The sequence below is a fragment of the Perca fluviatilis genome, chromosome 3 (assembly GCF_010015445.1).
Source record: "Perca fluviatilis chromosome 3, GENO_Pfluv_1.0, whole genome shotgun sequence".
NCBI classification, from domain to species: domain Eukaryota; kingdom Metazoa; phylum Chordata; class Actinopteri; order Perciformes; family Percidae; genus Perca; species Perca fluviatilis.
Window position 1 is genome coordinate 1,331,338 of NC_053114.1, and position 23,609 is coordinate 1,354,946.

Genomic DNA, 23,609 nt, shown 5'->3' on the forward strand with positions numbered 1-23,609 from the left:
CACTACTCATGCTCTGTAATGCCTCTGAAAGCTCTTTTAAGCTTAAATTCCTCTCAAGTTCACTTCTTGTCCCCTCTGATACTTCAGGAAACTTAAGTTTATCAAGAAAGTTGTCTTGCCTTTCTAGATCGTTGGTGAATTCAGATTCATACAATTTTCAAAATCTAATTTAAAAGTATTATTTATTTCCAATGGGTCTACAATATTGACCCCATTTTCTAGAGCTAATGAATTGATGGCTCTATCAGTTTGTATTTTTTTAATTCTCCATGCAAGCAACTTCCCTGGTTTTTCTCCCTAATAGGATTGTTTTAGCCACATTAAGTTCTTAGCTATCTTACTACTGGTTAATTCATTATATTGGGCTTTTAGTACAAGAAGTTCTTTTTGCTTTACAGGGTCATTGTTGCTAAAGAGGTGTTGCTCTAATATCTTGATTTATTTTTCCAGATTTTTTAATTGGGTCTGATATGTTTTGGATCTATGTCTTGTATAACTTAATATCTCCCCCTAATATAGGCTTTGAAGGCCTCCCATTTAACTGAAGCGCTTGTCTGATTTGTATTAAACAGAAAATATAGGTCTATTTTGTTATCCAGAAATTTAACAAAGTCAGGGTCCATAAGCCATCTTGCTTGAAATCGAAATCTGGGAGGGGAAAATACAAGATTGTCCATTTGGAGTGTAAATGTAATAGGGGCATGATCAGATAGTAGTATACTGTCATACCAGCATTTACCTACTTTTGAAACTAGGCTATTAGAGATTAAAAAATAATCTATTCTAGAATATGTTTTGTGTGTGCTTGAAAAGCACGAATATTCTTTTTTGCGTGGGTTAAGATACCTCCAAATCTCTATTAAATTCAGATCAGTTATATACTTAATGATAATTTTTTTAGACTGTTGATGGGTATTATCTATTCCTGAAGAGCGATCGTGCACTGGGTTTAATACACAATTAAAATCTCCTCCAATTACAAAATGTCCGGAATATGATGATATTGTAAGAAAGAAGTTCTGGTAAAAGGAAGGGTCGTCTATATTAGGAGTGTAGAGATCACCAAAGTTAGTAGGATTTATCCTCTCGGAACCATGAATGTCTGTACAAAATTTCATGGTAATCCATCAAATTGTGATCGACCAACTTTGCCAAAATATTAACAAGTCAAATGTCATGGTTTTTGACAAAAAGGAATGACTAACTGTGATTTCAGTTTGACTTTAAGAGTCAGAACTGCCTGTAAGAATGAGTCTGATTGTGTCTGTTTATGTTAGCCCTGTGATGGACTGGATCTGACAGTCTAGTCAGTCAACCAAGGACATCTCTTAACTACAATCCTTAAAAAAGACCACCATTTGTTGCTATTTACTGATTTGGTAACATTGTCACTGCACTATATTATATGAGGGGTCGTCATGGACATTATTCACAATTACCTCACACATACAAGTAAAATGCTCTCACACAATATTGAAAAGCTCTCATATAAACTACTGAAACGCTCTCACAAACACTACTGAAAAGCTAGTATTTCACTTTCTAAAGTGTATATGTGGGCATTTCAATAGTGTGTGAGAGAATTTCAATAATGTATATGAGAGCGTTTCAGTAGTGTGTAAGAGCATTTAACTTGTATGTGTGTGAGGTTTCAGTATAGTATGTGAGCGTATAATTTTTCAGTAGTGTATATGAAAGCATTTAGGTAGAGTATGTGAGATGTCACTTGTATGTGTGTGAGGTAATTGTGAATAATGTTCCTGATGACCCCTCATAGATCTATATCTCAGTGTACTGTGGCCTTTCCCAGTCCAAAAGGAATTTCTTCCATAATGTCCCCCAAGCTTCTTCCTTTGACTCTTACATATAGTCTGTTAATCTTTTCTCTGCACCACCTCCTCTCTGTTCTTTTTTTTCTTTTTTCTTTTTTATAATCCAGGCATATTGATCGCCATGGTTACCTCCTACAATGTGATTGCTGCGTTGTCTGTTCGGTAATTACATGGAGCCCGGTCTTTACACAGTACATACATGTTATGTGCTGCTTAGTATTTCTGCTGCTCCTTTTCCCCAGTCTCAAGGCGATGGTGGTGTTTGAAGAGCTTGACATGTGAAGACACACGTTAACATTGTAAGAAAATTTCTGAATAATGCAGCGTGACAGAGAAGCAGTTAGGAAAGAAAACATCTAACAAATGATTGAATATTAAAGCACCTGCTCTTCACAGGCTCGCTAACAAAGCGTCTAATGTTGTAGCTTTCACTTAGTGTATAGTAGCCTACTTCTCTCTGTGTGTTTTCCTCTATGTGTATGTTTGTCCTAATCAACCAGATGGCCACCAGATCATTGTGTCTTCTGGCAGATGAGAGGAAAATTGACAAATAGATTTAAAAATGGTAGTAATGCAGCAGTGATACACTGCAGCACAAGCAATAAAGAGTGGGATCTGTGTGTCCAGAGTCTACACAGCCATTCCTCCGTGAGGCATTAAGGCATTAAGCACAGCAGCAGTGCTTTGATCTAAATTCTAAAGTCAGCATGCTAATGTGAGCACCAAGAAAATGTTACCTTGCTTATGTTTAGCATCTATAATGTTCACACTGTTCACAGGGACGGACTGGGGCTAAAAAACAGCCCTGGACTTTCTCCCAAATAGACCCATCATCCGGCCATTCGCCCCTAGCCGTGCGCAACAGACACTAGCCAGGAAGTCCTGATACTATGCTACAATACTGTAGCCTATCAGACAAGGTATTCACAGCAAGTAACATCTCAAAACCAATGATGATAATTGGGGTTGTGTTTATTAGCCATTTGCAGTTGGTACCATCTTTACAACTAAACACTCTCTGTAGAGACAGGTGTTTAGGCTTTTGCTGACGGTGGTAAGCAAAAAATTGTTACAGGCTGTGACTATCTGACTTGGGCCATGTGAAATATTGTGATGTAGAGCATCCTGGGACATCCTGGCATTTCCCTGCACTCTCCCTGTCATCTTTTGTGCTGCAACTATCTTCAACCTGAATAAACTAATGATTTTAAAGACAGGTTATTAGCTATTATTGATATAATATGTGTTGCTTTGTGTTAAAGAATTAGCATTGAATAACCTATTTAATATTTTGTCCCCTTTCCTGTTAGTTAGCACATTTAGAGTGGTACCAATGCATGCCTGATGTTTTCCCGTTTAATTCAATACCATAGTCTTCATCCTAGCAGCAAAAGTGAGCTCACTACAACCTCTCATAAACAACCAAGTGAAATCGCGGTTAACCCGCGATTCATTTCTAACGCGTTTAATGTTTCAAATTAACCTAACAGAAATTATTAAACACGTTAAGTTCAACAGCACTAAATGGCGCGATAATTTTCATAATCATGATGCACACCCATGTTGATAGCTGACTATGCAATTCGCTAAGATAGGGATAAAGGCAGCCTATTATAATGTGCCCTGCTCCTGGCACTCAGTACCTCTTGCTGATGTGAAATTAACTCTGTTTAACGCTGCCTGTCCCTAATCATGACCAGGCTGTGGATTGGTGATAGCCAGACTAGTAGGCCTATTCTTCTTCCTCAGTTTCTTTTACACGTAGCATATACAGTAAGTGATCATATTAGCACCTCCTGCTGTTGGCTGTTAATATTGCTTTATTCGACTTTTTTTGTGCTGATGGCAGTTCTGGACATTTCCAGAACGCACAGATTGTCAGTCCGTCCCTGACTGTTCACCATCTTAGTTTAGCATTATAGCATGCTAACATTTTCTAATGAGCACTTCACACAAAGTAAAGCTTTGATTTTGTTTTGCCGAATGAGGATATGACATAAAAGTCAGGGGATTATTAAGTTATTAAAATGAATTATGTGCAGAACATGAAAGCCAAATGTCATCATCCATCCAGTTGTCAAGATATTTCAGTCACAATGTCATCTCATAGTGGCACTAGAAGATAAGTTAGTGGATCACCAAAGTCATTGCCATTCATCCCCTGGGCACTATGGATATGTGTACCACATTTCTTGGCAATCCAAACAATAGTTCTTGAGATATGTCAGTGAAGATGATAGTGGTGTACAGATCGACCAACATGAAGCCATGCTGCTCTTGTGGCTAATTAAGTGTGTGTGTGTGTGTGTGTGTGTGTGTGTGTGTGTGTGTGTGTGTGTGTGTGTGTGTGTGTGTGTGTGTGTGTGACCTACAGTACAGTATATTCATGTCTATCTAATATTTAAAGTCTTGACCAGAAAATGGCTTCCCACAGGAAGACCTGCTCCTGAGCTCTGTTGACTACAGGATAATGTCCGAGCTGCATTGTAATTGGATTATTGATTGCTGTCTACTGCTTGACTGATACCCCAGACAAAGGCAACTAATCCTCCTATCTCTCTGTGCCTTTTTCCATTAATGGAGCCCCAAATAGTTTTTGCTTTAGGTCCTTATGAGGTTCAGTATGTGGTGCTGTGTAAATGTTTGTATCTTGCTAATGGAAGATGTCAATACTTTTGCTATACAGTGTAGGCCTCCATGAGCACCACAGTAACTCTATAGTGTAAAGACTCAGTAGGGTCAAATGCCTCCAGTTTTTCTTGTTTTCCACGTATTCACATTTGTCTGCCATGTCAGCAAAGCAAATTTTCTCCTTTAAAATTGTTCTTTGAAGTGAAAATTACCTTACAAAAACATTTAAACACATTAGTTGTTAGCCTAGCGGTTTGCCTCTAGGGATGCCAAAGTTGGCCTTTCTGACCAGACTGAAATATCTCATCAACTGAATTGATTGCCATGACATTTAGTATGGATATTTATGATGCCCAGAGGAGTGCCATCATGAGGTCAAATGTTTTATCTGTGCAATGCTTTGTTCTAAGAACAATATTTCCAAAATCAGCCTAGGGCCCTATTTTACCGATCTGAAACGCAAGTATCAAACGGCAAACTTTTTTGCTTTCACTACTTTGTGAGCTGTTGCTATTTCACCGGCGGGATAAATGACTTTTGCGCCCAACGCAACATTACTCATAGGTGTGGTTTGGGCGTAATGTGCAATAAACCAATCAGAGCATTATGGCGGATTGCTATTATAATGGCGGATTTGCTAGGTGCATGCTCTTATTACATCCATGGGCGCACGCCAGGAGCGGTTCACAGCCACGGAGACCAACGTTTGCTATTGATTTTTCATTTTGAGAAAATGTAAATAAAGAAATGTCACATAAACATACTTTCCGATGTTTTGGGCTCACTCTCACTGAATCAGGAGGTTATGAATGCATGGTGATATTTTTGCAATGTAGTCTAACATTAGACCGGGATGACCTCACTATAGACGATGCAGCTCTTCTGTCTCTCCTCTCCCGTGCTGCTGCTGCTGCTGGGGCATTTGGTTAAGTGGAATTATTATTATTATTATTATTATATCATTTATGTCATCAACACATCCATGATTCATGGAAATGTTGTGTAAAACAAGATCATATTTGTCCTTGTATTTATGTATGGTTTGCAAAAATGGGAACTGCTGGGTCCGTGAGATGAGAGAAGCTCACCAGGTTTTTCCTGGTCTGTGGAGGAATTGTTTTCTGAAACTGCTAAATAGCACCAGGGAACATTTGAGCCAGAACACGCCTCCTCATTTTGCTGAACCGCCCCCCGGAGCGCAAATACATTCCCTAATTTACCGATATGAGTCTGTGCAGGGAAAAGTCCGCTGTGCGTCGGGTGCAAAACAGGAATGATACATGCGGCGTGCAAGATAGGGCCCTTAGTGTTACTTTGTGTTTAGTGCTAGTTAGCGACCCTGCTAAACATCAGCATGTTAGCATAGTCATGGTAAGCTGTTAGCATGCTGACTTTAGCATTTTGCTCCCAAGCAAGCCCGTGTTATAAAATGTAGTCAGTCAGACTAACCCTTATACTTGTTCTAACAGCGCTTTAAAGGAAGTTTGTTAGGTTGTTGAAAGCTTTGAAAAACTAACATGACTTGCTGTTCAGTACATCCCAGTTAGACCTTCCCATTATTGTGTGAACACACAAAAGTCCAGGCTGGAAAACAATATAAATGTGTAAGGTCTGCAGCAGAGTGCTAAATGTCATCAACAATACAACATATTACAGTGCAGGACTGTAAAGTACAGTAACCCATAGCATATAACAGAACAGTAAAGTAAAAGAGCAGTCGGAGCCAGAGGGGTCCAGCTCTGCAGCCGCTGGGTCAGCTTCTCTCTCCCTGCCTCATATCTTAGACCCTATTCATCGCTGTAATGCGTGTAATGAAGCGCTATGAGGCTGAGAGTCCACTGCAGCAAAATGTTTTTACTCCAGTGGAGTTATTACTCTTCCACTGTAGGACAGCAGAGGAAGGAATGGATGCTGACTCAGCACACACTGTCTGTTCAGACCAGTACTGGTTGTTTTATATGTGCACCTTTTAGGAGCACCTTTTCCAAGATACAAAGTGCCAGTGATTGAACCGTGCCATAATGTGAGTCTGAGTGAGAAATTATTCATGTGCTGGCAGTGTGACCACGTAGAGGAGCCCTGTCTCATACAGTATGACCTTGCCTGTGCTGCATTCATTACAGCATGCCTACAGAACACAGGCATCACCATCATGTTAAGCTTGCTTTCCATCGCTTGGATTAAATGTAATAATAATAAAAATGACCATTTATAACTACCGTTATGAACATTAAATACATAGTTTTTAGTGATTTATATTGTTATTCTAATCAGAATCAAAAAAAAGGTGTATTGCCACAGCCAGTTACACTTACAAGGAATTTGCCTTGGTGATTGGTGCATACATAACAAACATATTAAACATTAATATAAAATAAACAATAAATACAAATAGCTGTTTAACATAAGAAAAAGGAGGCTAAAGAACCCTATACAGTTCAGTTCTGCTTCTTACATTACTTGTTACATCCCTGGTTTTAACACTTACGTGTACGTGTGCACTGCTAAGCGTCCTGCTTTTCATTCATTGTCTATGTGAGCAGCCGTGCAATGCATTTCGGTAGCGTCGCGGGGACTTTGGAGAAGCGGGACATTGAGTCGCCCGCTCCTCATTTGCATAAAGTTGAATCAAAATGCAAATAAGGAGTGGGCAGCTCGACTCGCCACCTCTCAAAAACTCACGAAAATCTTTTAAACTGACCGGTGACGCATAAAATGTTTTCAGAAACACATTACGATAAGAGAAACTTGCCATTGTGTTTTGAAATCCAGGAGCAAACAGCCCCAAAAAGTGTTCGTCGAATCAGATGCAGCTATCGGGGTGTAGGAGGGTGTAGCCTGTTTTCTTTGCTTGTCAGTGGTCAATGAAGAGAAACTGATAACTGCTAGTGGCAAAACAACTAGCTTGCAATGCATGCAAGCAGGGCGATCCCTGCCGTCAGGAAACGCCTATGTGGACACAAACCATCAGTCATCAGTAAAATAGAACCCCATGTTCACTGAAGTCAGGTCTGTAGTTGCCCATTGAGGACACTGATGTCATGTCCTTTTAGCTCCCTGGGGGGAGTTTACTGTATGTTCCATAATTATAAGCATACAAATGGTTGTAATTTATAAACTGATTGCCATATTTAGACCCGTATATTTAAATAACTACTTTTAGGGCAAAAAATGAATTAGGTTATAGGTAAGATAAGATGTATTGATCCCCCAATATTAAAATCAAGCAAATAGAGTATACGTATAAATATTTGACCAAAATATATTTAAGCCAGCAAGAAGAAGGCATTGAAACATTATTACAGCATTTGGACCTTCCTGCTGGGAAATACAATTTCCAGAAAATATAAATGATCAAATAAACTAACAGAGGAACTAAGAACAATACGGGTGCTGGTAGCTCACTGGGGCCCCAGTTTAACCCCGACCCACGGCCCTTTGCTCTATGTTGTCCCCTCTCTCTCCCCCTTCCCTGTCTATCTCCAATGCACTCACAAACTAAGGCAAAGAGCCCAAAATATAATTTTAATTAAACATGAAAGAACTAGAAGGAGAGTGCAGACCTATGCCTTACGTCACAATGTTAATGCAGTGTGAACTTTCCGAGTCGGGAACACGTTTCCTGTTATTCCGACACCACATGAATGCAGCACAAACGCGAAATGTTAACAGAAGTGAAAAATAATTTGTGTATCTCTCCAGTGACTTGGATCCCCCCCCCCCAAAATGTAAAGGGTTCTTCTTTGGCCCATGCTACACTCTTCCACAAGGTTTCATGAAAATCGGGCCAGTAGCTTTTCCATAATCCTAACGACAAACAAACTAACTAACGGACAAACGGACAAACAAAACAAAACCTCCTTGCCGGAGGTAAAAAAAAAAAAAGGAGAAATCTTATAATAAAAAGGAATTATGGAGTGTCTTAAGGAGTATTTTTTTGTATCTAGTGAAAATGTGTGGACGGGGGTGCATAGGGGGACACTGGACTATTGACCTCAGTCTTACTATGGGGCCTGATTGAAATGCAATCCAAACAACAGTCCTTTAATAAATAAGACGTGTGAAAGCTTTAATTGTTTTTGGCGCTGTGTCCAAGAGGTGTTGATTTGACTGGGATATTTTGAGGCTGTACTTGGTGCTGATGTTGCATATGGTTGCATTGTAAGATGTTTGTTATATTTGTGCCTCCCCACATGAGAAGGAAAAAGACTGTTGTGTTGGATTGCAATATAATGAAGACTTTTCTGCTAATTTTTGTGTATAGTATCATGTGATCCGTCACAGTGGACTCACCACAAAACTGACTCATCATTTAAAACCATAGAGCAGTGTTAAAGGTTCTCCCTGGCATTATTTACTCCTCATAGTCCCATGAATAACCATCCAATGAACCTTCACCATAGTTAGATATGTAGCAAGCTGTTGGCCTGACATCACTTATTGTGCTTGTTTGTATGTATGTGCATGTGTGTTTGTGCTGTAATCAATGTGTAATTGTACTTTTAATATTAATATATTCATGTTATAATAATAATAATAATAATAATAATAATAATAATAATAACTTTATGTGTATAGCACCTTTAAAACCAGTAGTGTACAAAGTGCTTTGACAGGGGAAATAAATGATGTAAATTAATAAACATCAAATCAGCACACATAAATACACAACATTGTAATAGTAAAAAAGGAAAGATGGGTCCGCTCTAAAAGGACAAAATGACAACAACAAAAAAGTTTAAAATAATACTAATGTTTTATGAATAAATCCATGTCAGGTTCAGGCCAAGTTTCAGACTATATAGTACTATAGTACATAAAATCACTTAGCTATACAACCATAAGTAAGTACAGTAAGTAAGAGCTATCAAATCCTCTACAAGCTCTCGGCTTAAGTTGAGTGTCTCTTCCAGTCATTTCCAAATGGCTGGGTCAGACAAGCTGTCAGAGAGTGTCTGTACTCCTGTAAATTGTACATTTCTCTTACAGTTAGTTTTAGTCATCTAGCTTCATGTGACACAACGTTACAGTGCTGCAGAGTGAAAGGAATAAAATAAAACTAATCTTGCATTAGTTTGTTGTCCAGCAGGACTGTACAACTTTTGCCTTGACCTTTATCTTGTGCCTGTGGTCAGTGCTACAGCCCTCAGACACAGCAGGTAGAAAATAGTGTCAAGAACAATATAGTCTATATCCACGACATTCCACTTCCGGGATTGCTCCGTTGCCGCTGGAAATTCCACTGAATCTCACTCTTTTCGCCCGGATGTCTGTCACCTTCGTCTTCCTTTGTGTTGCGTTCTAACCTCCGGTGGATTTGTGAGGACTATGGTTAACTGCTCATCAGATCTCTGCAGGGTAAATCCAGACAGCTAGCTAGACTATCTGTCCAATCTGAGTTTTCTGTTCCACAACTAAAACTACTTTTGAACGTACACGTTCCACCAAAACAAGTTCCTTCCTGAGACTATTTAGCAGAGGCACCGTGGCTCTGCCCTGAGCTTAGCGCCTCCCAAGACGATTGTGATTAGTTTAAATAAATGCCAATAAACCAGAGCACGTTTTTCTCCCATCCAGGAATGCTGTGAGGACTAGCCAGACCTTCCTCCACAGCGCTGTGGAGGAAGGTCTGGCAAAGCAAGACTAAGAAGGATACATCAGCAGTCTGTTTTTTTGCATAGAAACATTGGAAATCCATTAAGGTTCTCTCTGGAAATATTTCATAGTGCAGAGCATCTCCAGGTCAGAGCATGTACTGCTGAAACAGCCCACAGCGTGTGCTTGAGATGGGTGTCAGATTGAATTCCTCCATGTCATCCAACACGCTTCGCTCGCTGCCCTTTTAAACCTTTTTCAAGCACCTTTTGTAATAGATTTTCCTTGTGATGATTTAGGATAAAAATAGTTCTGGACCAAAAAAATATAAACATTCATAAAACATCTGTGGCATTTACTTGATCCTGTTTGAAATCACAGGTTAAGACTTTGGTTGTAAATAAAGATTCCTATTGTTTTTAAAAAGATAAACTTTATATTGTTTTAGAAAGGGAAGTCTTATATAAATATTGAGATGTTCTTTGCTCGCCTTCCTGCACAGGTGTTGCAGTTTTGTGTGCTTGTTTGGGTGTTTTAAATGTAATAAATGGTGTCATCACTGCTAAATGAGCTTTCTTAGGATGATCACTCTTAACGTCTAGTTTTACAGCAGTGATCCTTTCCCTCCAGCCACCAATCCACTGACATGTGCCGCTACACTCTACTGTAGATCAACTGAATAGTCATCCACAGTTACACTGAGGCAGAACTGCAACCATAGCAATGTCAATACATCCAGAGGGATTTATAACCTGCCTCTAATGAGCAATCAAAAGGTAAACCCTCAGAAGCATTGCTTTTTATAATTAATTAATTTAAAATGCTTACAAATCGTAATTCCAAAATTGTTGTTTGCACAAAATTCTGAAATTACCACACAACATTTCATTTAACAGCACAATGCTGATACTTTTTTCCATATTACACATTAAATCACACTTTGAGCTTTTTCTTTAGAGGACTGCAAAACGTATATGATTTTATAGTTAAGACAACTTGAGGAAAGAAATGACTTTGGTTTGGTCACACATCTCAAAAGCAGTTCCTGACGGTCACAGTCTATAAAACGAATCCCAATTTTAAGCAATTAAACCATGTATACTTTTTTTTTTAACAGTCCATGTGTCAACTCGATTCTAAATATTTAATTACACTAATTATTATTTTTGCATAATTGTATTATTTATTTAATATTATTTATTAGATATTTATTATTTAATATAGAAAATGTATCCAATTTTCTTTCAGCAGGAAGTCACTTCAGAATCAGAAGGTTTGGTGCATAACTATAAACACAAAAAGACTATAAACACAAAAGTCAAGACACATAATAGAAAAAATAATAAAAAAACAAATAGAACATTTGCAAAAAATATATAGAAATATGTTAAAATCTGCTTTTAAAATGTACAGTTGTATGCAGCAATGTGCAAAATATTGACCAGGGTAGGGAATGTGCAAAGCTCCAGTACCTCACTACATACAGTATGTTCTTTCACTGCCATGAGCCTTCAGCCGTGTCTCCAAGGAAATGGCCTTAGATGTACCAACCGTTGAGTCCAAACAACAGACTGGCATCAGTCCTGAATGTTTCTCCTGATGGGCGTCGAGCAGCTGTTGCTTGAGGATTATAAGCCTCTGCCTTTTCTTACGCCATAACAAAGCTTACCGGTAATTCTCCTTAATCATGCTTATTGCTGCTATTGTCATCAGCTGTTTCCCTTTGAAGGCCAATCCAGGCTCTTACCTTATTTACTTTTATTCAGTTCAATTAAATTTTATGTATAGTATCAAATTATAACAAGAGTTATCTCAAGACACTTTTCAAATAGAGTAATTCTAGACCACACTCTATAATTTACAAAGCCAACGATTCCAATAATTCCCATAAGAGCAAGCATTTAGTGCAACAGTGGTGAGGAAAGACTCCCTTTTAGGCAGAAACCTTGAGTGGTGAGTAAATCTTCCTTTTAGGGAGAAACATCAAACAGACCCAGGCTCTTGGTGGGCGGTGTCTGACGGTGCCGGTTGGGGGTATTCCCATGTATAGGGGACACAGTAAAGCGGATTGTGCCCAAAGTTTAGAAAATATGGAGCTTTGGTAGTCTGGCTATCACCAGACCAAGCTCAATCTTTTAAGATTGAACATTAGTCTGGGGAGTCTGCTCTGTATGTTCTACTGCACAAGAGGCGGGATCAACGGGCATAGTTCAAATGACTCTGTACGCAATTGGATAGTCCTTCAACCAATCAGACCAACGAGCCGGGTGACAGCAGCGACAGCGGCATCAACGGGTTGCTGCGGTTCGGTGGCCGCCATGTTGAATGTAAACAAGAAGCTGCTTGGTCGCTTCTCTATCATCATTGTGTTAAACCCGCCAATAGTGCGCTAGGTGGATAAGCCAGTTTGTGATGTGTGGTCCCCGCAAAATTGTAATGGAAGCAGGATAGATAAACGTACAGGTTTCCAGCCTGAGCTGCAGGGAGAAATCAAATCGCCGGCAGATCGGGCTGGGTTTACCCGGTCTAGAGCTTTGGAGTATTTAAATAAGATTGGCTGGGATCCATCATATTTGGCTGGATCACTGCCGTGTGTGTGTGTGTGTGTGTGTGTGTGTGTATTTGCCAGCTTCCCTGTGTCACATGCATTATGGATTAGTGGTGTTGTCCTGTGTTTGTCTGTGATTTGATCCTAGTGGAAGGCAAAGTTGGAGATGGGAGGTTGTTCATTGGTGGGCTGTTGAGTTGGCCCTGCTGTAACCCCAGACCTCTTCTGTCCCCTTCACATTCAGCCCTACTGGCATCTGTGACGCTGCTGAAATGACCATAATGCATCTGACCAACAAGAAAGTCAGAGGGTGACTACTGGTCATAATAAATAATATATATATAAACCTTTGGCCTATATATATATATATATATATATATATATATATATATATATATATATATATATATATATATATATATATATATATATATATATATATATATATAGGCCAAAAGTTTGGACACACCTTCTCATTCAATGCGTTCTCTTTATTTTCATGACTATTTACATTGTAGATTCTCACTGAAGGCATCAAAACTATGAATGAACACATATGGAATTATGTACTTAACAAAAAAGTGTGAAATAACTGAAAACATGTCTTATATTTTAGATTTCTCATTTCTCAATTTGCTTTTTTGATAGCGCTGCAAACCCTTGGCATTCTCTCAATGAGCTTCATGAGGTAGTCACCTGAAATGGTTTTCACTTCACAGGTGTGCCTTGTCAGGGTTAATTAGTGGAATATTTTCCCTTATTAATGGGGTTGGGACCATCAGTTGTGTTGTGCAGAAGTCAGGTTGATACACAGCCGACAGCCCTATTGGACAACTGTTAGAATTCATATTATGGCAAGAACCAATCAGCTAAGTAAAGAGAAACGAGTGGCCATCATTACTTTAACAAATGAAGGTCAATCAGTCGGGAAAATTGCGAAAACTTTGAATGTGTCCCTAAGTGCAGTCGCAAAAACCATCAAGCGCTACAACGAAACTGGCTCACATGAGGACCGCCCCAGGAAAGGAAGACCAAAAGTCACCTCTGCTGCTGAGGATAAGTTCATCCGAGTCACCAGACTCAGAAATCGCAAGTTAACAGCAGCTCAGATTAGAGACCAGATGAATGCCACACAGAGTTCTAGCAGCAGACACATCTCTAGAACAACTGTTAAGAGGAGACTGCGCGAATCAGGCCTTCATGGCCAAGTAGCTGCTAGGAAACCACTGCTAAGGAGAGGCAACAAGCAGAAGAGATTTGTTTGGGCCAAGAAACACAAGAAATGGACATTAGACCAGTGGAAATCTGTGCTTTGGTCTGATGAGTCCAAATTTGAGATCTTTGGTTCCAACCGCCGTGTCTTTGTGCGATGCAGAAAAGGTGAACGGATGGATTCTACATGCCTGGTTCCCACCGTGAAGGAACACACACGTGAAGCATGGAGGAGGAGGTGTGATGGTGTGGGGGTGCTTTGCTGGTGACACTGTTGGGGATTTATTCAAAATTGAAGGCATACTGAACCAGTATGGCTACCACAGCATCCTGCAGCGACATGCCATCCCATCCGGTTTGCATTTAGTTGGACCATCATTTATTTTTCAACAGGACAATGACCCCAAACACACCTCCAGGCTGTGTAAGGGCTATTTGACCAAGAAGGAGAGTGATGGAGTGCTGCGCCAGATGACCTGGCCTCCACAGTCACCGGACCTGGACCCAATCGAGATGATTTGGGGTGAGCTGGACCGCAGAGTGAAGGCAAAAGTGCCAACAAGTGCTAAGCATCTCTGGGAACTCCTTCAAGACTGTTGGAAAACCATTTCAGGTGTCTACCTCTTGAAGCTCATCAAGAGAATGCCAAGAGTGTGCAAAGCAGTAATCCGAGCAAAGGGTGGCTACTTTGAAGAAACTAGAATATAAGACATGTTTTCAGTTATTTCACACTTTTTTGTACATAATTCCACATGTGTTCATTCATAGTTTTGATGCCTTCAGTGAGAATCTACAATGTAAATAGTCATGAAAATAAAGGAAACACATTGAATGAGGAGGTGTGTCCAAACTTTTGGCCTGTACTGTATATATACATATATATATCGCAGAATATTGCAATGTGTTTACAATCACAATAATATCATGTTTTGACATAAGAATCGTGATAATATATTGTGGGGCCTCTGGTGATTCCTACCACTAATAGAGTGATATATAGATGTTTTTATTAAATTATTTTTTTTTATTTTGATCTACTGAGTGATTGTCAGAACTGTCATTGCACCCTGCTGTGGACCATGTATGTCAGTACTACTGCTGCTGTTAGAAGACTACTGTCTGGGGCTTTGGTGGTGGCAATGGCCTCTTTGTTCCACACTGTAATATCTCAACAACTATTGGATGAATTGCCATGGAATTCTGCACGGACAGTGTAGGCCCCCAGAGGATGAATCTAATCTATCAATCACTCCATTTATAGCCTCTCAGTGCTGGCCTGGTGTATCCGGTACCTTCTTCCTGGCCTCAACAGGGAGAAAAGGCTGTTAACCCGGGTGGTTTGGATTTTTAATGATTCTCCTAGCCTTTTTCTTTGGCCTAGAGTACATATCCTTTAGCAGGGTAGGGCAGTGCCTACTAGCCTGACAAGCCAGACCCACATCCAGATGTTGGGTCTGGGAACTCACCATCGGCAGGGCTCAATCCGAGGGGCGGGATAAACGGTTGTCTTTCAAATTCCCTCTGCACGTAATAGGATAGAGCTACAACCAACCAGAGCAACAAAGAAGGTAGCGAAGCTAGTTGATAGATTAAACTTTTGCCGTATCCGGTCGGCAAAACTCCGAACACATCTTCCTTTTTTAAGAATGACTTCAGTGCCGTTCTTTGTTCTTTTCTCAAAGACAAGCTGAACTCCAAGTCTTCCAGAAGACCACTGTTCCCAGCAGCAGCAGCCATAAGCCCCACCCACCGACTCTATACACAATGTGATTGGCCTGACCAGAGTTTGGTTTTTCCAGCTCGCAACTCAATGGAGACCTAGACACCCCTGGCTGCAAAATAAATTTGCTACCACTAGGGTGCGTCTAGATTTCTAGGCTAAGTGCCTACTGTATGTTAAGCCAAACGGACCACCTTTTGTAATAACTTTTTCTTTAGTGCCATCAAGTCAAATTTTTTATTTGTTACACACTTTGATTTATGACCACCAATATCTGCAAAACTAATGATGTTTTCGTGTTTAGAGCTAATTCCCCAATGCTAGCATGCTAAACTACGAGGGTGAACATGGTAAACAATAGGCCTGATACATTTTAGCAGTTTAGCATTGTTATTGTGAGCATGCTGACATTAGCTTTTAGCTCAAAGCATTGCTGTGCCTAAGTGAAGCCTCACAGAGCTGCTGGGGTCTTATTGAGAAACATCAACACGAAAACTAATTAGGGCCCAAGCGCCGACAGCGGCGAAGGTCCTATTGAAACTGAAGGAATTATTTTCTGCAAAGTAATTGCCTTTTTGAGGGGCTTAACATATTCAAAAACTCACCAAATTTGGCGGTCGCATCAAGTCTGGTGAAAAATGTTGTATTTTAAGGGTTTCGCGATTAGGCGGACAAAAATGGCTCGCTAGCGCCCCCTAGAAAGTTAGAGAAATTGAGCCCCTGCAGTGCGTTTAACGTAGACTCATGAAACTTGGTACACATATGTAACATGTCAAGATGTACAAAAAACCTCATTAGAGCCACACCCTAAACCCAACAGGAAGTCCGCCATTTTGATTTCAAAGTTCGAAATTAGTGCGATTTTGGCCATTTCCACATGTCGTACTTTAACGAACTCCTCCTAGAAATTTCATCCTATCAACTTCAACTGTGCCATCTTAAGATGTTAAAGATGAAAAGTTGTTAAAAGAAAAACTTTTCGTCATAGGGCGTGGCCATGGCGGGGCGGCCATTTTGTGCATTTCGCCGCCGAAACAGGAAGTGGGTGTAACTCGAGTGTACGTTGTCCAACTGGCTCGAAACTTTTCAGGATTCATAAGAGTCCGACCCTGAGGACAAATAAAGGCCGATATTTACTTAAAGTCATAGCGCCCCATAGTGGCGACAGGAAGTAGGCCTAAAAGTCAAGTTGCTATACTTTAACGAACTCCTCCTAGAGATTTCATCCGATGGACACAAACTTGGTCTGTACCATCCCAACACCTTAACGATGAAAAGTTATTAAAAGAAAAACTTTTCGTCAGACGGTGTGGGCGTGGCATGGCGGCCATTTTGAGTGTTTAGAAATGAATTAAGAAGTTGTTGTAACTTGAGTGTACATTGTCGTATCTGCCCGAAATTTCTCACGATTAACAAGGGTCCAGCCCTGAGGACACCTACAGGCCAAAATTGACTTTTGGTAATAGCCCCCCCGCTGGCAACAGGAAATGCGCCTTATATGACAAACATCATCCGATTCACATGAAACTTATAATGTGTGGTCTACATGTGATACTGAGCCGCCCCCTATAATATGACCACGCCCACTTACTCAGGCCACGCCCCCTTTCATAACATTTGAACCGTTTAAGGTATACCCTTGTGTGAGGTGTCATTGAACTCAGCAGAGACTTCGTTTTTAATTGGTGATGGTTTGACCCGCCCCCTAAGCGTTAGCCACGCCCCCTTTTATAACTAATGACCCGTTTGATGTAGACCCTTGTGTGAGATATCATTGAACTCAGCAGAGACTTCCTTATTCATTGGTGATGGTTTTGCCCGCCCCCTATGCTTTAGCCACGGCCCCTTTCACAGCTGATGAACCGTATGACGTAGAGTCTTGTATGAGTTATCGTTGAACTCGGCAGGGAGTTCCCTTTTCATTGATGACGATTTGCGGTGTCTGAGTGCCGCGCGAATGCACGGTCGCAAGGAGCGGCGTCCGCCGGTAACACCGAAGCGTGCAGAGGCGCGAGGGCCCGTCCATCGCTGCTCGCTGCTTTAATTTGATATCTGGTTTTCTTATATTCACTTTCTTAATTGACAACATTGTGAAATCTTTACAAAACTGTCAAGTCCACCTTTATTAATGGGAATACAAATGTATATGTTTTGTGGTTAAGATTGAGGCTTCTGCCTGTTATGATTAGACATACTAATTAGGAATATTTGGGAGTCTGTGCCACTGTAAGACCCCAAGAATTATGGATGTGGCTCCTGCGAACCAAGGAATCGCATGTCCCCGGTTCAAGTTTTCCTCATCTCTCTCTCCCCTCATTTCTGTCACCTCTCTTCTGTGTAACTCTTATAAGGGAATCAAAAATGTCTGAAAAGGCTTTAAAAATGATTTTGGATGAAATATTTTGTTGTTATTGCTGAAACAGGTTTTTAAATGGCAACCTGAAATTAAAAAAGGCTGGTTGAAACCATTTTTCTCTCTGACTTATATTATGGAGATTTTATCATTAGAAATGCACCATGTAACAATAAATTTCAGATTTATCACTGGTGATCACCACAGCACTAATCATTACATCCCTCACAGAAAGATTGACTGGCCCTCTCATTCTATCAGGATACTGGAGCTCCCTTTTATTGTTCCACTTACCACCAGCATAGATCTCACACACACACACGTACGCACGCACGCACGCACGCACGCACACACACACACACACACACACACACACACACACACACACACACACACACACACACACACAGAGTCCTGCACAGTCTGCTGTTGCTTACTGGAAACCTCTCAGCCTCTGGGCCAAAGCAGGCCAGCGTTGCCTTCTAAAATCAACCAGAGCTAGTCAGTGGATCCCCACTGTTCTTACACTAAGAACCCATTTCCTGCTTGATTATTTATGATCCTGCCAGATAATCTAGTCTAAGATAAATTACGCTGTGCAACCTATGAGCCGCATATTACAGTGACAGTGAATAAATCTGCCAGTGGGAGACATCTGATGAAATTTAAAGTCCGTTGGCATGAATTCAATACTTAATCTGTTCCTTGAATAGAATACATTTCATCTCTGGTCAGTGGATTTAACAACAGAAGTGTGATAGGAAGCTCCATGTTAGCACATATTTAATAAAAGGGCTTTAGTAGTAGACACTTTACAGTCTTGATACAGTGCTGCCCTCTGCTGAAAGATGAGGGGAAATGCACTTGGTGTATTCACTCTTTCTTCTTCTTCACTTCTTGGCTTCTAGTTTCTGGTTGATGGACAGTGGGTAGATTTTTATTTTTAAGTATTCTTATCACTGTACAACTAAGCTAAGCTAAAATAAATTTAATTAAAATACTTGATTTAACAGCTGTTCCATTCCATTTTAAATGACTCACGTTGTAATGTTAGCATTGTATTTCATGCTCTCTCTCTCTCTCTCTCCCTCTCTCTCTCTCTCTCTCTCTCACTCTCTCTCTCTCTCTCTCTCACTCTCTCTCTCTCTCCGTTTTGCAGGTATTTTATTTTCAACATTAGTGTTCGGTCCGGCCTGTGGCTTCATCTTAGGTTCTGTCTGTACCAAAGTCTACGTGGATGCAGTCTTCATCGACACTAGTGAGTTGGCAGTTATTTTTTCTTTGTATTTCTTTAGATGCATCCTTAAATTATGTTCATTTTCATTGCAATAGTTATATTTGTATTGACCCTACTGGGATAATTAAGACTACTACAATATTATACCACAATAGAAACATTAAAGGTCCCATGGCATGAAAAATTCACTTTATGAGCTTTTTTTAACATTAATATGAGTTCCCCCAGCCTGCCTATGGTCCCCCAGTTGCTAGAAATGGTGATAGGTGTAAACCGAGCCCTGGGTATCCTGCTCTGCCTTTGAGAAAATGAAAGATCAGATGGGCCGATCTGGAATCTTCTCCTTATGAGGTCATAAGGAGCAAGGTTACCTCCCCTTTCTCTGCTTTGCCCGCCCAGAGAATTTGGCCCCCCCATGAGAGAGAGAGAGACATCATGGCTTTTAAACGAGCAAAGTGGCAGTTGGTCAAGGCCACACCCCCACCCTCCACATTGCCCCCCCTCTCTCTCCTCCTCAATAGCTACAGACACAGAAATGGCACATCCTAAGGAAAGCTCATTGTGGGACTGGCTCTAGTGGCTGTAATTCTGCACCAAAGCTGAATTTCGGGAAAGAGACTTCAGATACAGTATTAGGGGACCACTAAGGTCTATATAAAAGAGACTTCAGATACAGTATTAGGGGACCACTAAGGTCTATATAAAAGAGACTTCAGATGCAGTATTAGGGGACCACTAAGGTCTATATAAAAGAGACTTCAGATACAGTATTAGGGGACCACTAAGGTCTATATAAAAGAGACTTCAGATACAGTATTAGGGGACCACTAAGTTCTATATAAAAGAGTCTTCAGATACAGTATTAGGGGACCACGAAGGTCTATATAAAAGAGACTTCAGATACAGTATTAGGGGACCACTAAAGTCTATATAAAAGAGACTTCAGATACAGTATTAGGGGACCACTAAGGTCTATATAAAAGAGACTTCAGATACAGTATTAGGAGACCATTAAAGTCTATATAAAAGCATCCAAAGCGCACCATGTCATGGGACCTTTAAGAAAGAATTAACAAATTTCAATTTCTTCACATTGTTCTGTGAAATTTCATCTTATGACATCATTCAACATCCATCCATTGTGATAAATTTCCCTACCTCTTGTCCAGGTAAACTGGACATCACCCCAGATGACCCTCGCTGGATTGGGGCGTGGTGGGCTGGCTTCCTCCTTTGTGGTGCCTTACTCTTCCTGTCGGCTCTCTTCATGTTCGGCTTCCCCCAGGCGCTGGACGAGCAGGACATGGACGGTGGAGGGGAGAGTGAGCAGGCCATGCTGCCTTCTTCCCTGACCATGGAGTACCAGGGCTCTAAACCCAACGGGGCCATTCATGGCTTTGATATAAACAGCGGACTCTCAGTTTGTGAGCATCTGAGAGGTAAGGAGAAGCACGGAGGGGAGGAGGGACTGAGGAAAAAAGGTTGAAGAGAAGTGGGAAATTTCAAAATATAACATTAGATTTGGATAATGAAAAGTCGAAATGATCATTTTCTCTGTCCTTCCTGTCTCTTTTCTCCCTTTTCTTCTCAATTGACCCAGTAATCCCCAGGGTAACCCGGCACCTTCTCTCTAATCCGGTGTTCAGCTGCATCACGCTCGCAGCCTGCATGGAGATCGCTGTGGTTGCTGGCTTTGCTGCCTTCTTGGGAAAATACCTGGAGCAGCAGTTCAACCTTACCACCTCCTCAGCCAATCAGCTGCTAGGTAGGCGGATCATAATCGTGTCCTAGTGGCAAACCTTTATTGTTCTGTTCTGTTTTACAATCAAACAAAAAAAAAGGAATATAATGACCACATTTGTGCAGCGCAGAGACCATTACTAAGCACAATCCCAGTCAACTGAAAAATATTTGAAATATTATATATGTTCAATATTATGTTCAATATTTGAAAATATTGAACATAACCTTGTCTTTTCCTCCCCAGGTATGACAGCCATCCCCTGTGCCTGTCTGGGTATCTTCCTGGGGGGGCTGCTGGTGAAGAAGCTGAACCTGTCAGCTCTGGGCGCTGTCCGCATGGCCATGATGGTCAACCTGGTGTCCACTGCATGCTACGTCTCTTTCCTCTTCTTGGGCTGTGACACTGGACCTGTCGCCGGTGTTACTGTAGCCTATGGCAACGAGTAAGCAGGGAAACCTACTGATGCATTTTTTCAAAAAACATATTTTAACATGACTTGCACTTCAGACATGCTAGATGCTAAATAAATGCTAAAATACTAAAATAATGCAATGGATTGCAACCTTTTTTGTTTAGATATAACTATAAAGCTATTAGCGTTGATACCATTTCTGTTTACATTAATACCTTGTGTATTAATACAGAATTCAAGTCTTGTGTAAGAGACTGTGAGTTAGCCAAAAACTACCATTCTTGTCACTATGAGAGACAAAATGATCAAGCTGGGAGGTTTTGTTGCTGATTTATGCTTTATGATAACAGTAAAATATCAGCAATCTTAAATTTGATGTTTAAAATGACAGATAACAGGCATTCAGAGTGTTTCTGAACTGCACGTCATGGGTTGAAACCTTAAAGTATATTGTAATTCTAGTGTTATGCATTTGACAGCTCTCAGAAATATTTGCGTTTACATCTCTGGTTACTTTGTGCCGTAACGCGGATTTTCAACTGTTTTTACACCTCCGAGATGAATCTCTCATCGTCCATGGTGTTGTTGAGGAGACGTATATGATATTAGGGGTGTCTTTTGGTAAATTAACTGGATGCTCTTGCTGTTTCACTTCCTGCCCGGCTGTTTGAACACCCCGCGCCGCGCGTGAAAGACGTATCTTTAGCGGAGCGGAGAGACGCTTCTCGCACGCTTCTGGGACACGCCATGACGCGGGTGGTGGAATATCAAGCATTGATTTGAATCGCCGTGATTGGAGAAGAAATAGCTGTTAGTGTGCAATGGTTGAATGGAGTGTCCGATATAATCAAGTGCTGATTTACTATTTAAAAATGAATGTAAGTGATACAAAAGTGAGAAGGACAAAACAATGTATATGATTGTCACCATAGTTCCTGTGGTTGTTTCCACTTGATGTGAACGTCATACATATGTATGTTCCCTAACATGAACTTTGACCTCCTCCATAGGACGTTGCTTTCCTGGCAGCGACCTGAGTCAGCGTGCATCAATAACTGTAACTGCTACACAGCATCAGTGAGCCCTGTCTGTGGTTCCAATGGAATCACCTACCTCTCAGCCTGCTTCGCTGGCTGCACCAAACCAGTGAGTGAAGAGGTCAACACTGACTGAAATGAGCTCTATCATGATGACATTGAACACCGGAGAGTTTGAACTAAATGACAGAGATAAGAAGCACATACATACATACATACATACATACATACATACATACATATATACATACATACATACATACATACATACATACATACATATATACATACATACATACATACATACATACATACATACATAGAGTAGAGCAGTTCTCCTTTAGATCTCCATTTTTACAGGGGGATACCAACATTTTGTTCTCATTTCTTTGTGTTAGAACCTGACCGGTTGCACGTGTATATCCAGCACCAGTGAAGATGCGGTGGCTTTACCAGGGAAGTGTCCCAGTCCAGGCTGTCAGCAGGCCTTCCTCACCTTCCTTTGTGTTATCTGTGTGTGCAGCATGATCGGAGCTATGGCCCAGACACCCTCTGTCATCATCCTTATCAGGTAAGGAGACCTGTTGCTATACACAGACCGCCCACAAGAGGGAGCTGTTGACATGCATGGCTGCTTAAAGGCAAACTCATTCATGAGTCATCTTTGGTACAGACAGTGGTGGAATGAAACTAAGTACACTTACTGTACTACTGCACTGTACTTGAGTACAATTTTGAGGTACATGTACTTTACTTTTATGCTACTTTATACTTATATTCCTTTATATTTTGTAGTCAATATTTTACTTTTTACTCCACTACATTTATTTAATAACTTTAGTAACTAGTTACTTTGAAGATTCAGATTCTTAATATAAAATATAACTCAGTTTATAGATTATGATATATTATCATAGATTAAGATACCCAGCAGTGTATAAAGCAATTCAAATGAGCCCCCATCTCTTTACCAGCTGCAACAATAAAGGGATGTACACATCAATGCATCAATAACTATAATTCTTTATCTACAAAAAGGAGGCCCTGCAGAAAGAGTTAGGGAACCACTGCCCTAGTAGCAGAGAGAGTGCAGGGGCAGGGGGGTTGTTTAGTTGAATATGTTAGTCTAGTCTGCCTGACTCATTAATCCTTTATCTGACTGAGGTTTGTGCAAGTTAGAATCTATGGCCCCGACTATGGCTCTGAAATATCAATAGCCTAACTGTGCTGTGTATTAATAAATCCATGGTGCTGTCTGTGGTGCTGAAATAGCAGACAGATTTGTAAT

At 40.6% G+C, this 23,609-nt stretch overlaps 1 protein-coding gene across 1 annotated transcript in view; it reads left to right on the forward strand.

Annotated features, from left to right (window-relative positions):
- LOC120556244 (solute carrier organic anion transporter family member 3A1-like) overlaps positions 1-23,609 on the forward strand; it is a 52,279-nt gene that overhangs the window by 18,890 nt on the left and 9,780 nt on the right. The window contains exons 3-8 of the mRNA XM_039795697.1: positions 19,051-19,149; positions 20,298-20,567; positions 20,729-20,893; positions 21,116-21,314; positions 22,295-22,430; positions 22,720-22,892. Coding sequence (XP_039651631.1) covers positions 19,051-19,149; positions 20,298-20,567; positions 20,729-20,893; positions 21,116-21,314; positions 22,295-22,430; positions 22,720-22,892 — 1,042 coding nt within the window. The remainder of the gene's footprint in view (positions 1-19,050; positions 19,150-20,297; positions 20,568-20,728; positions 20,894-21,115; positions 21,315-22,294; positions 22,431-22,719; positions 22,893-23,609) is intronic.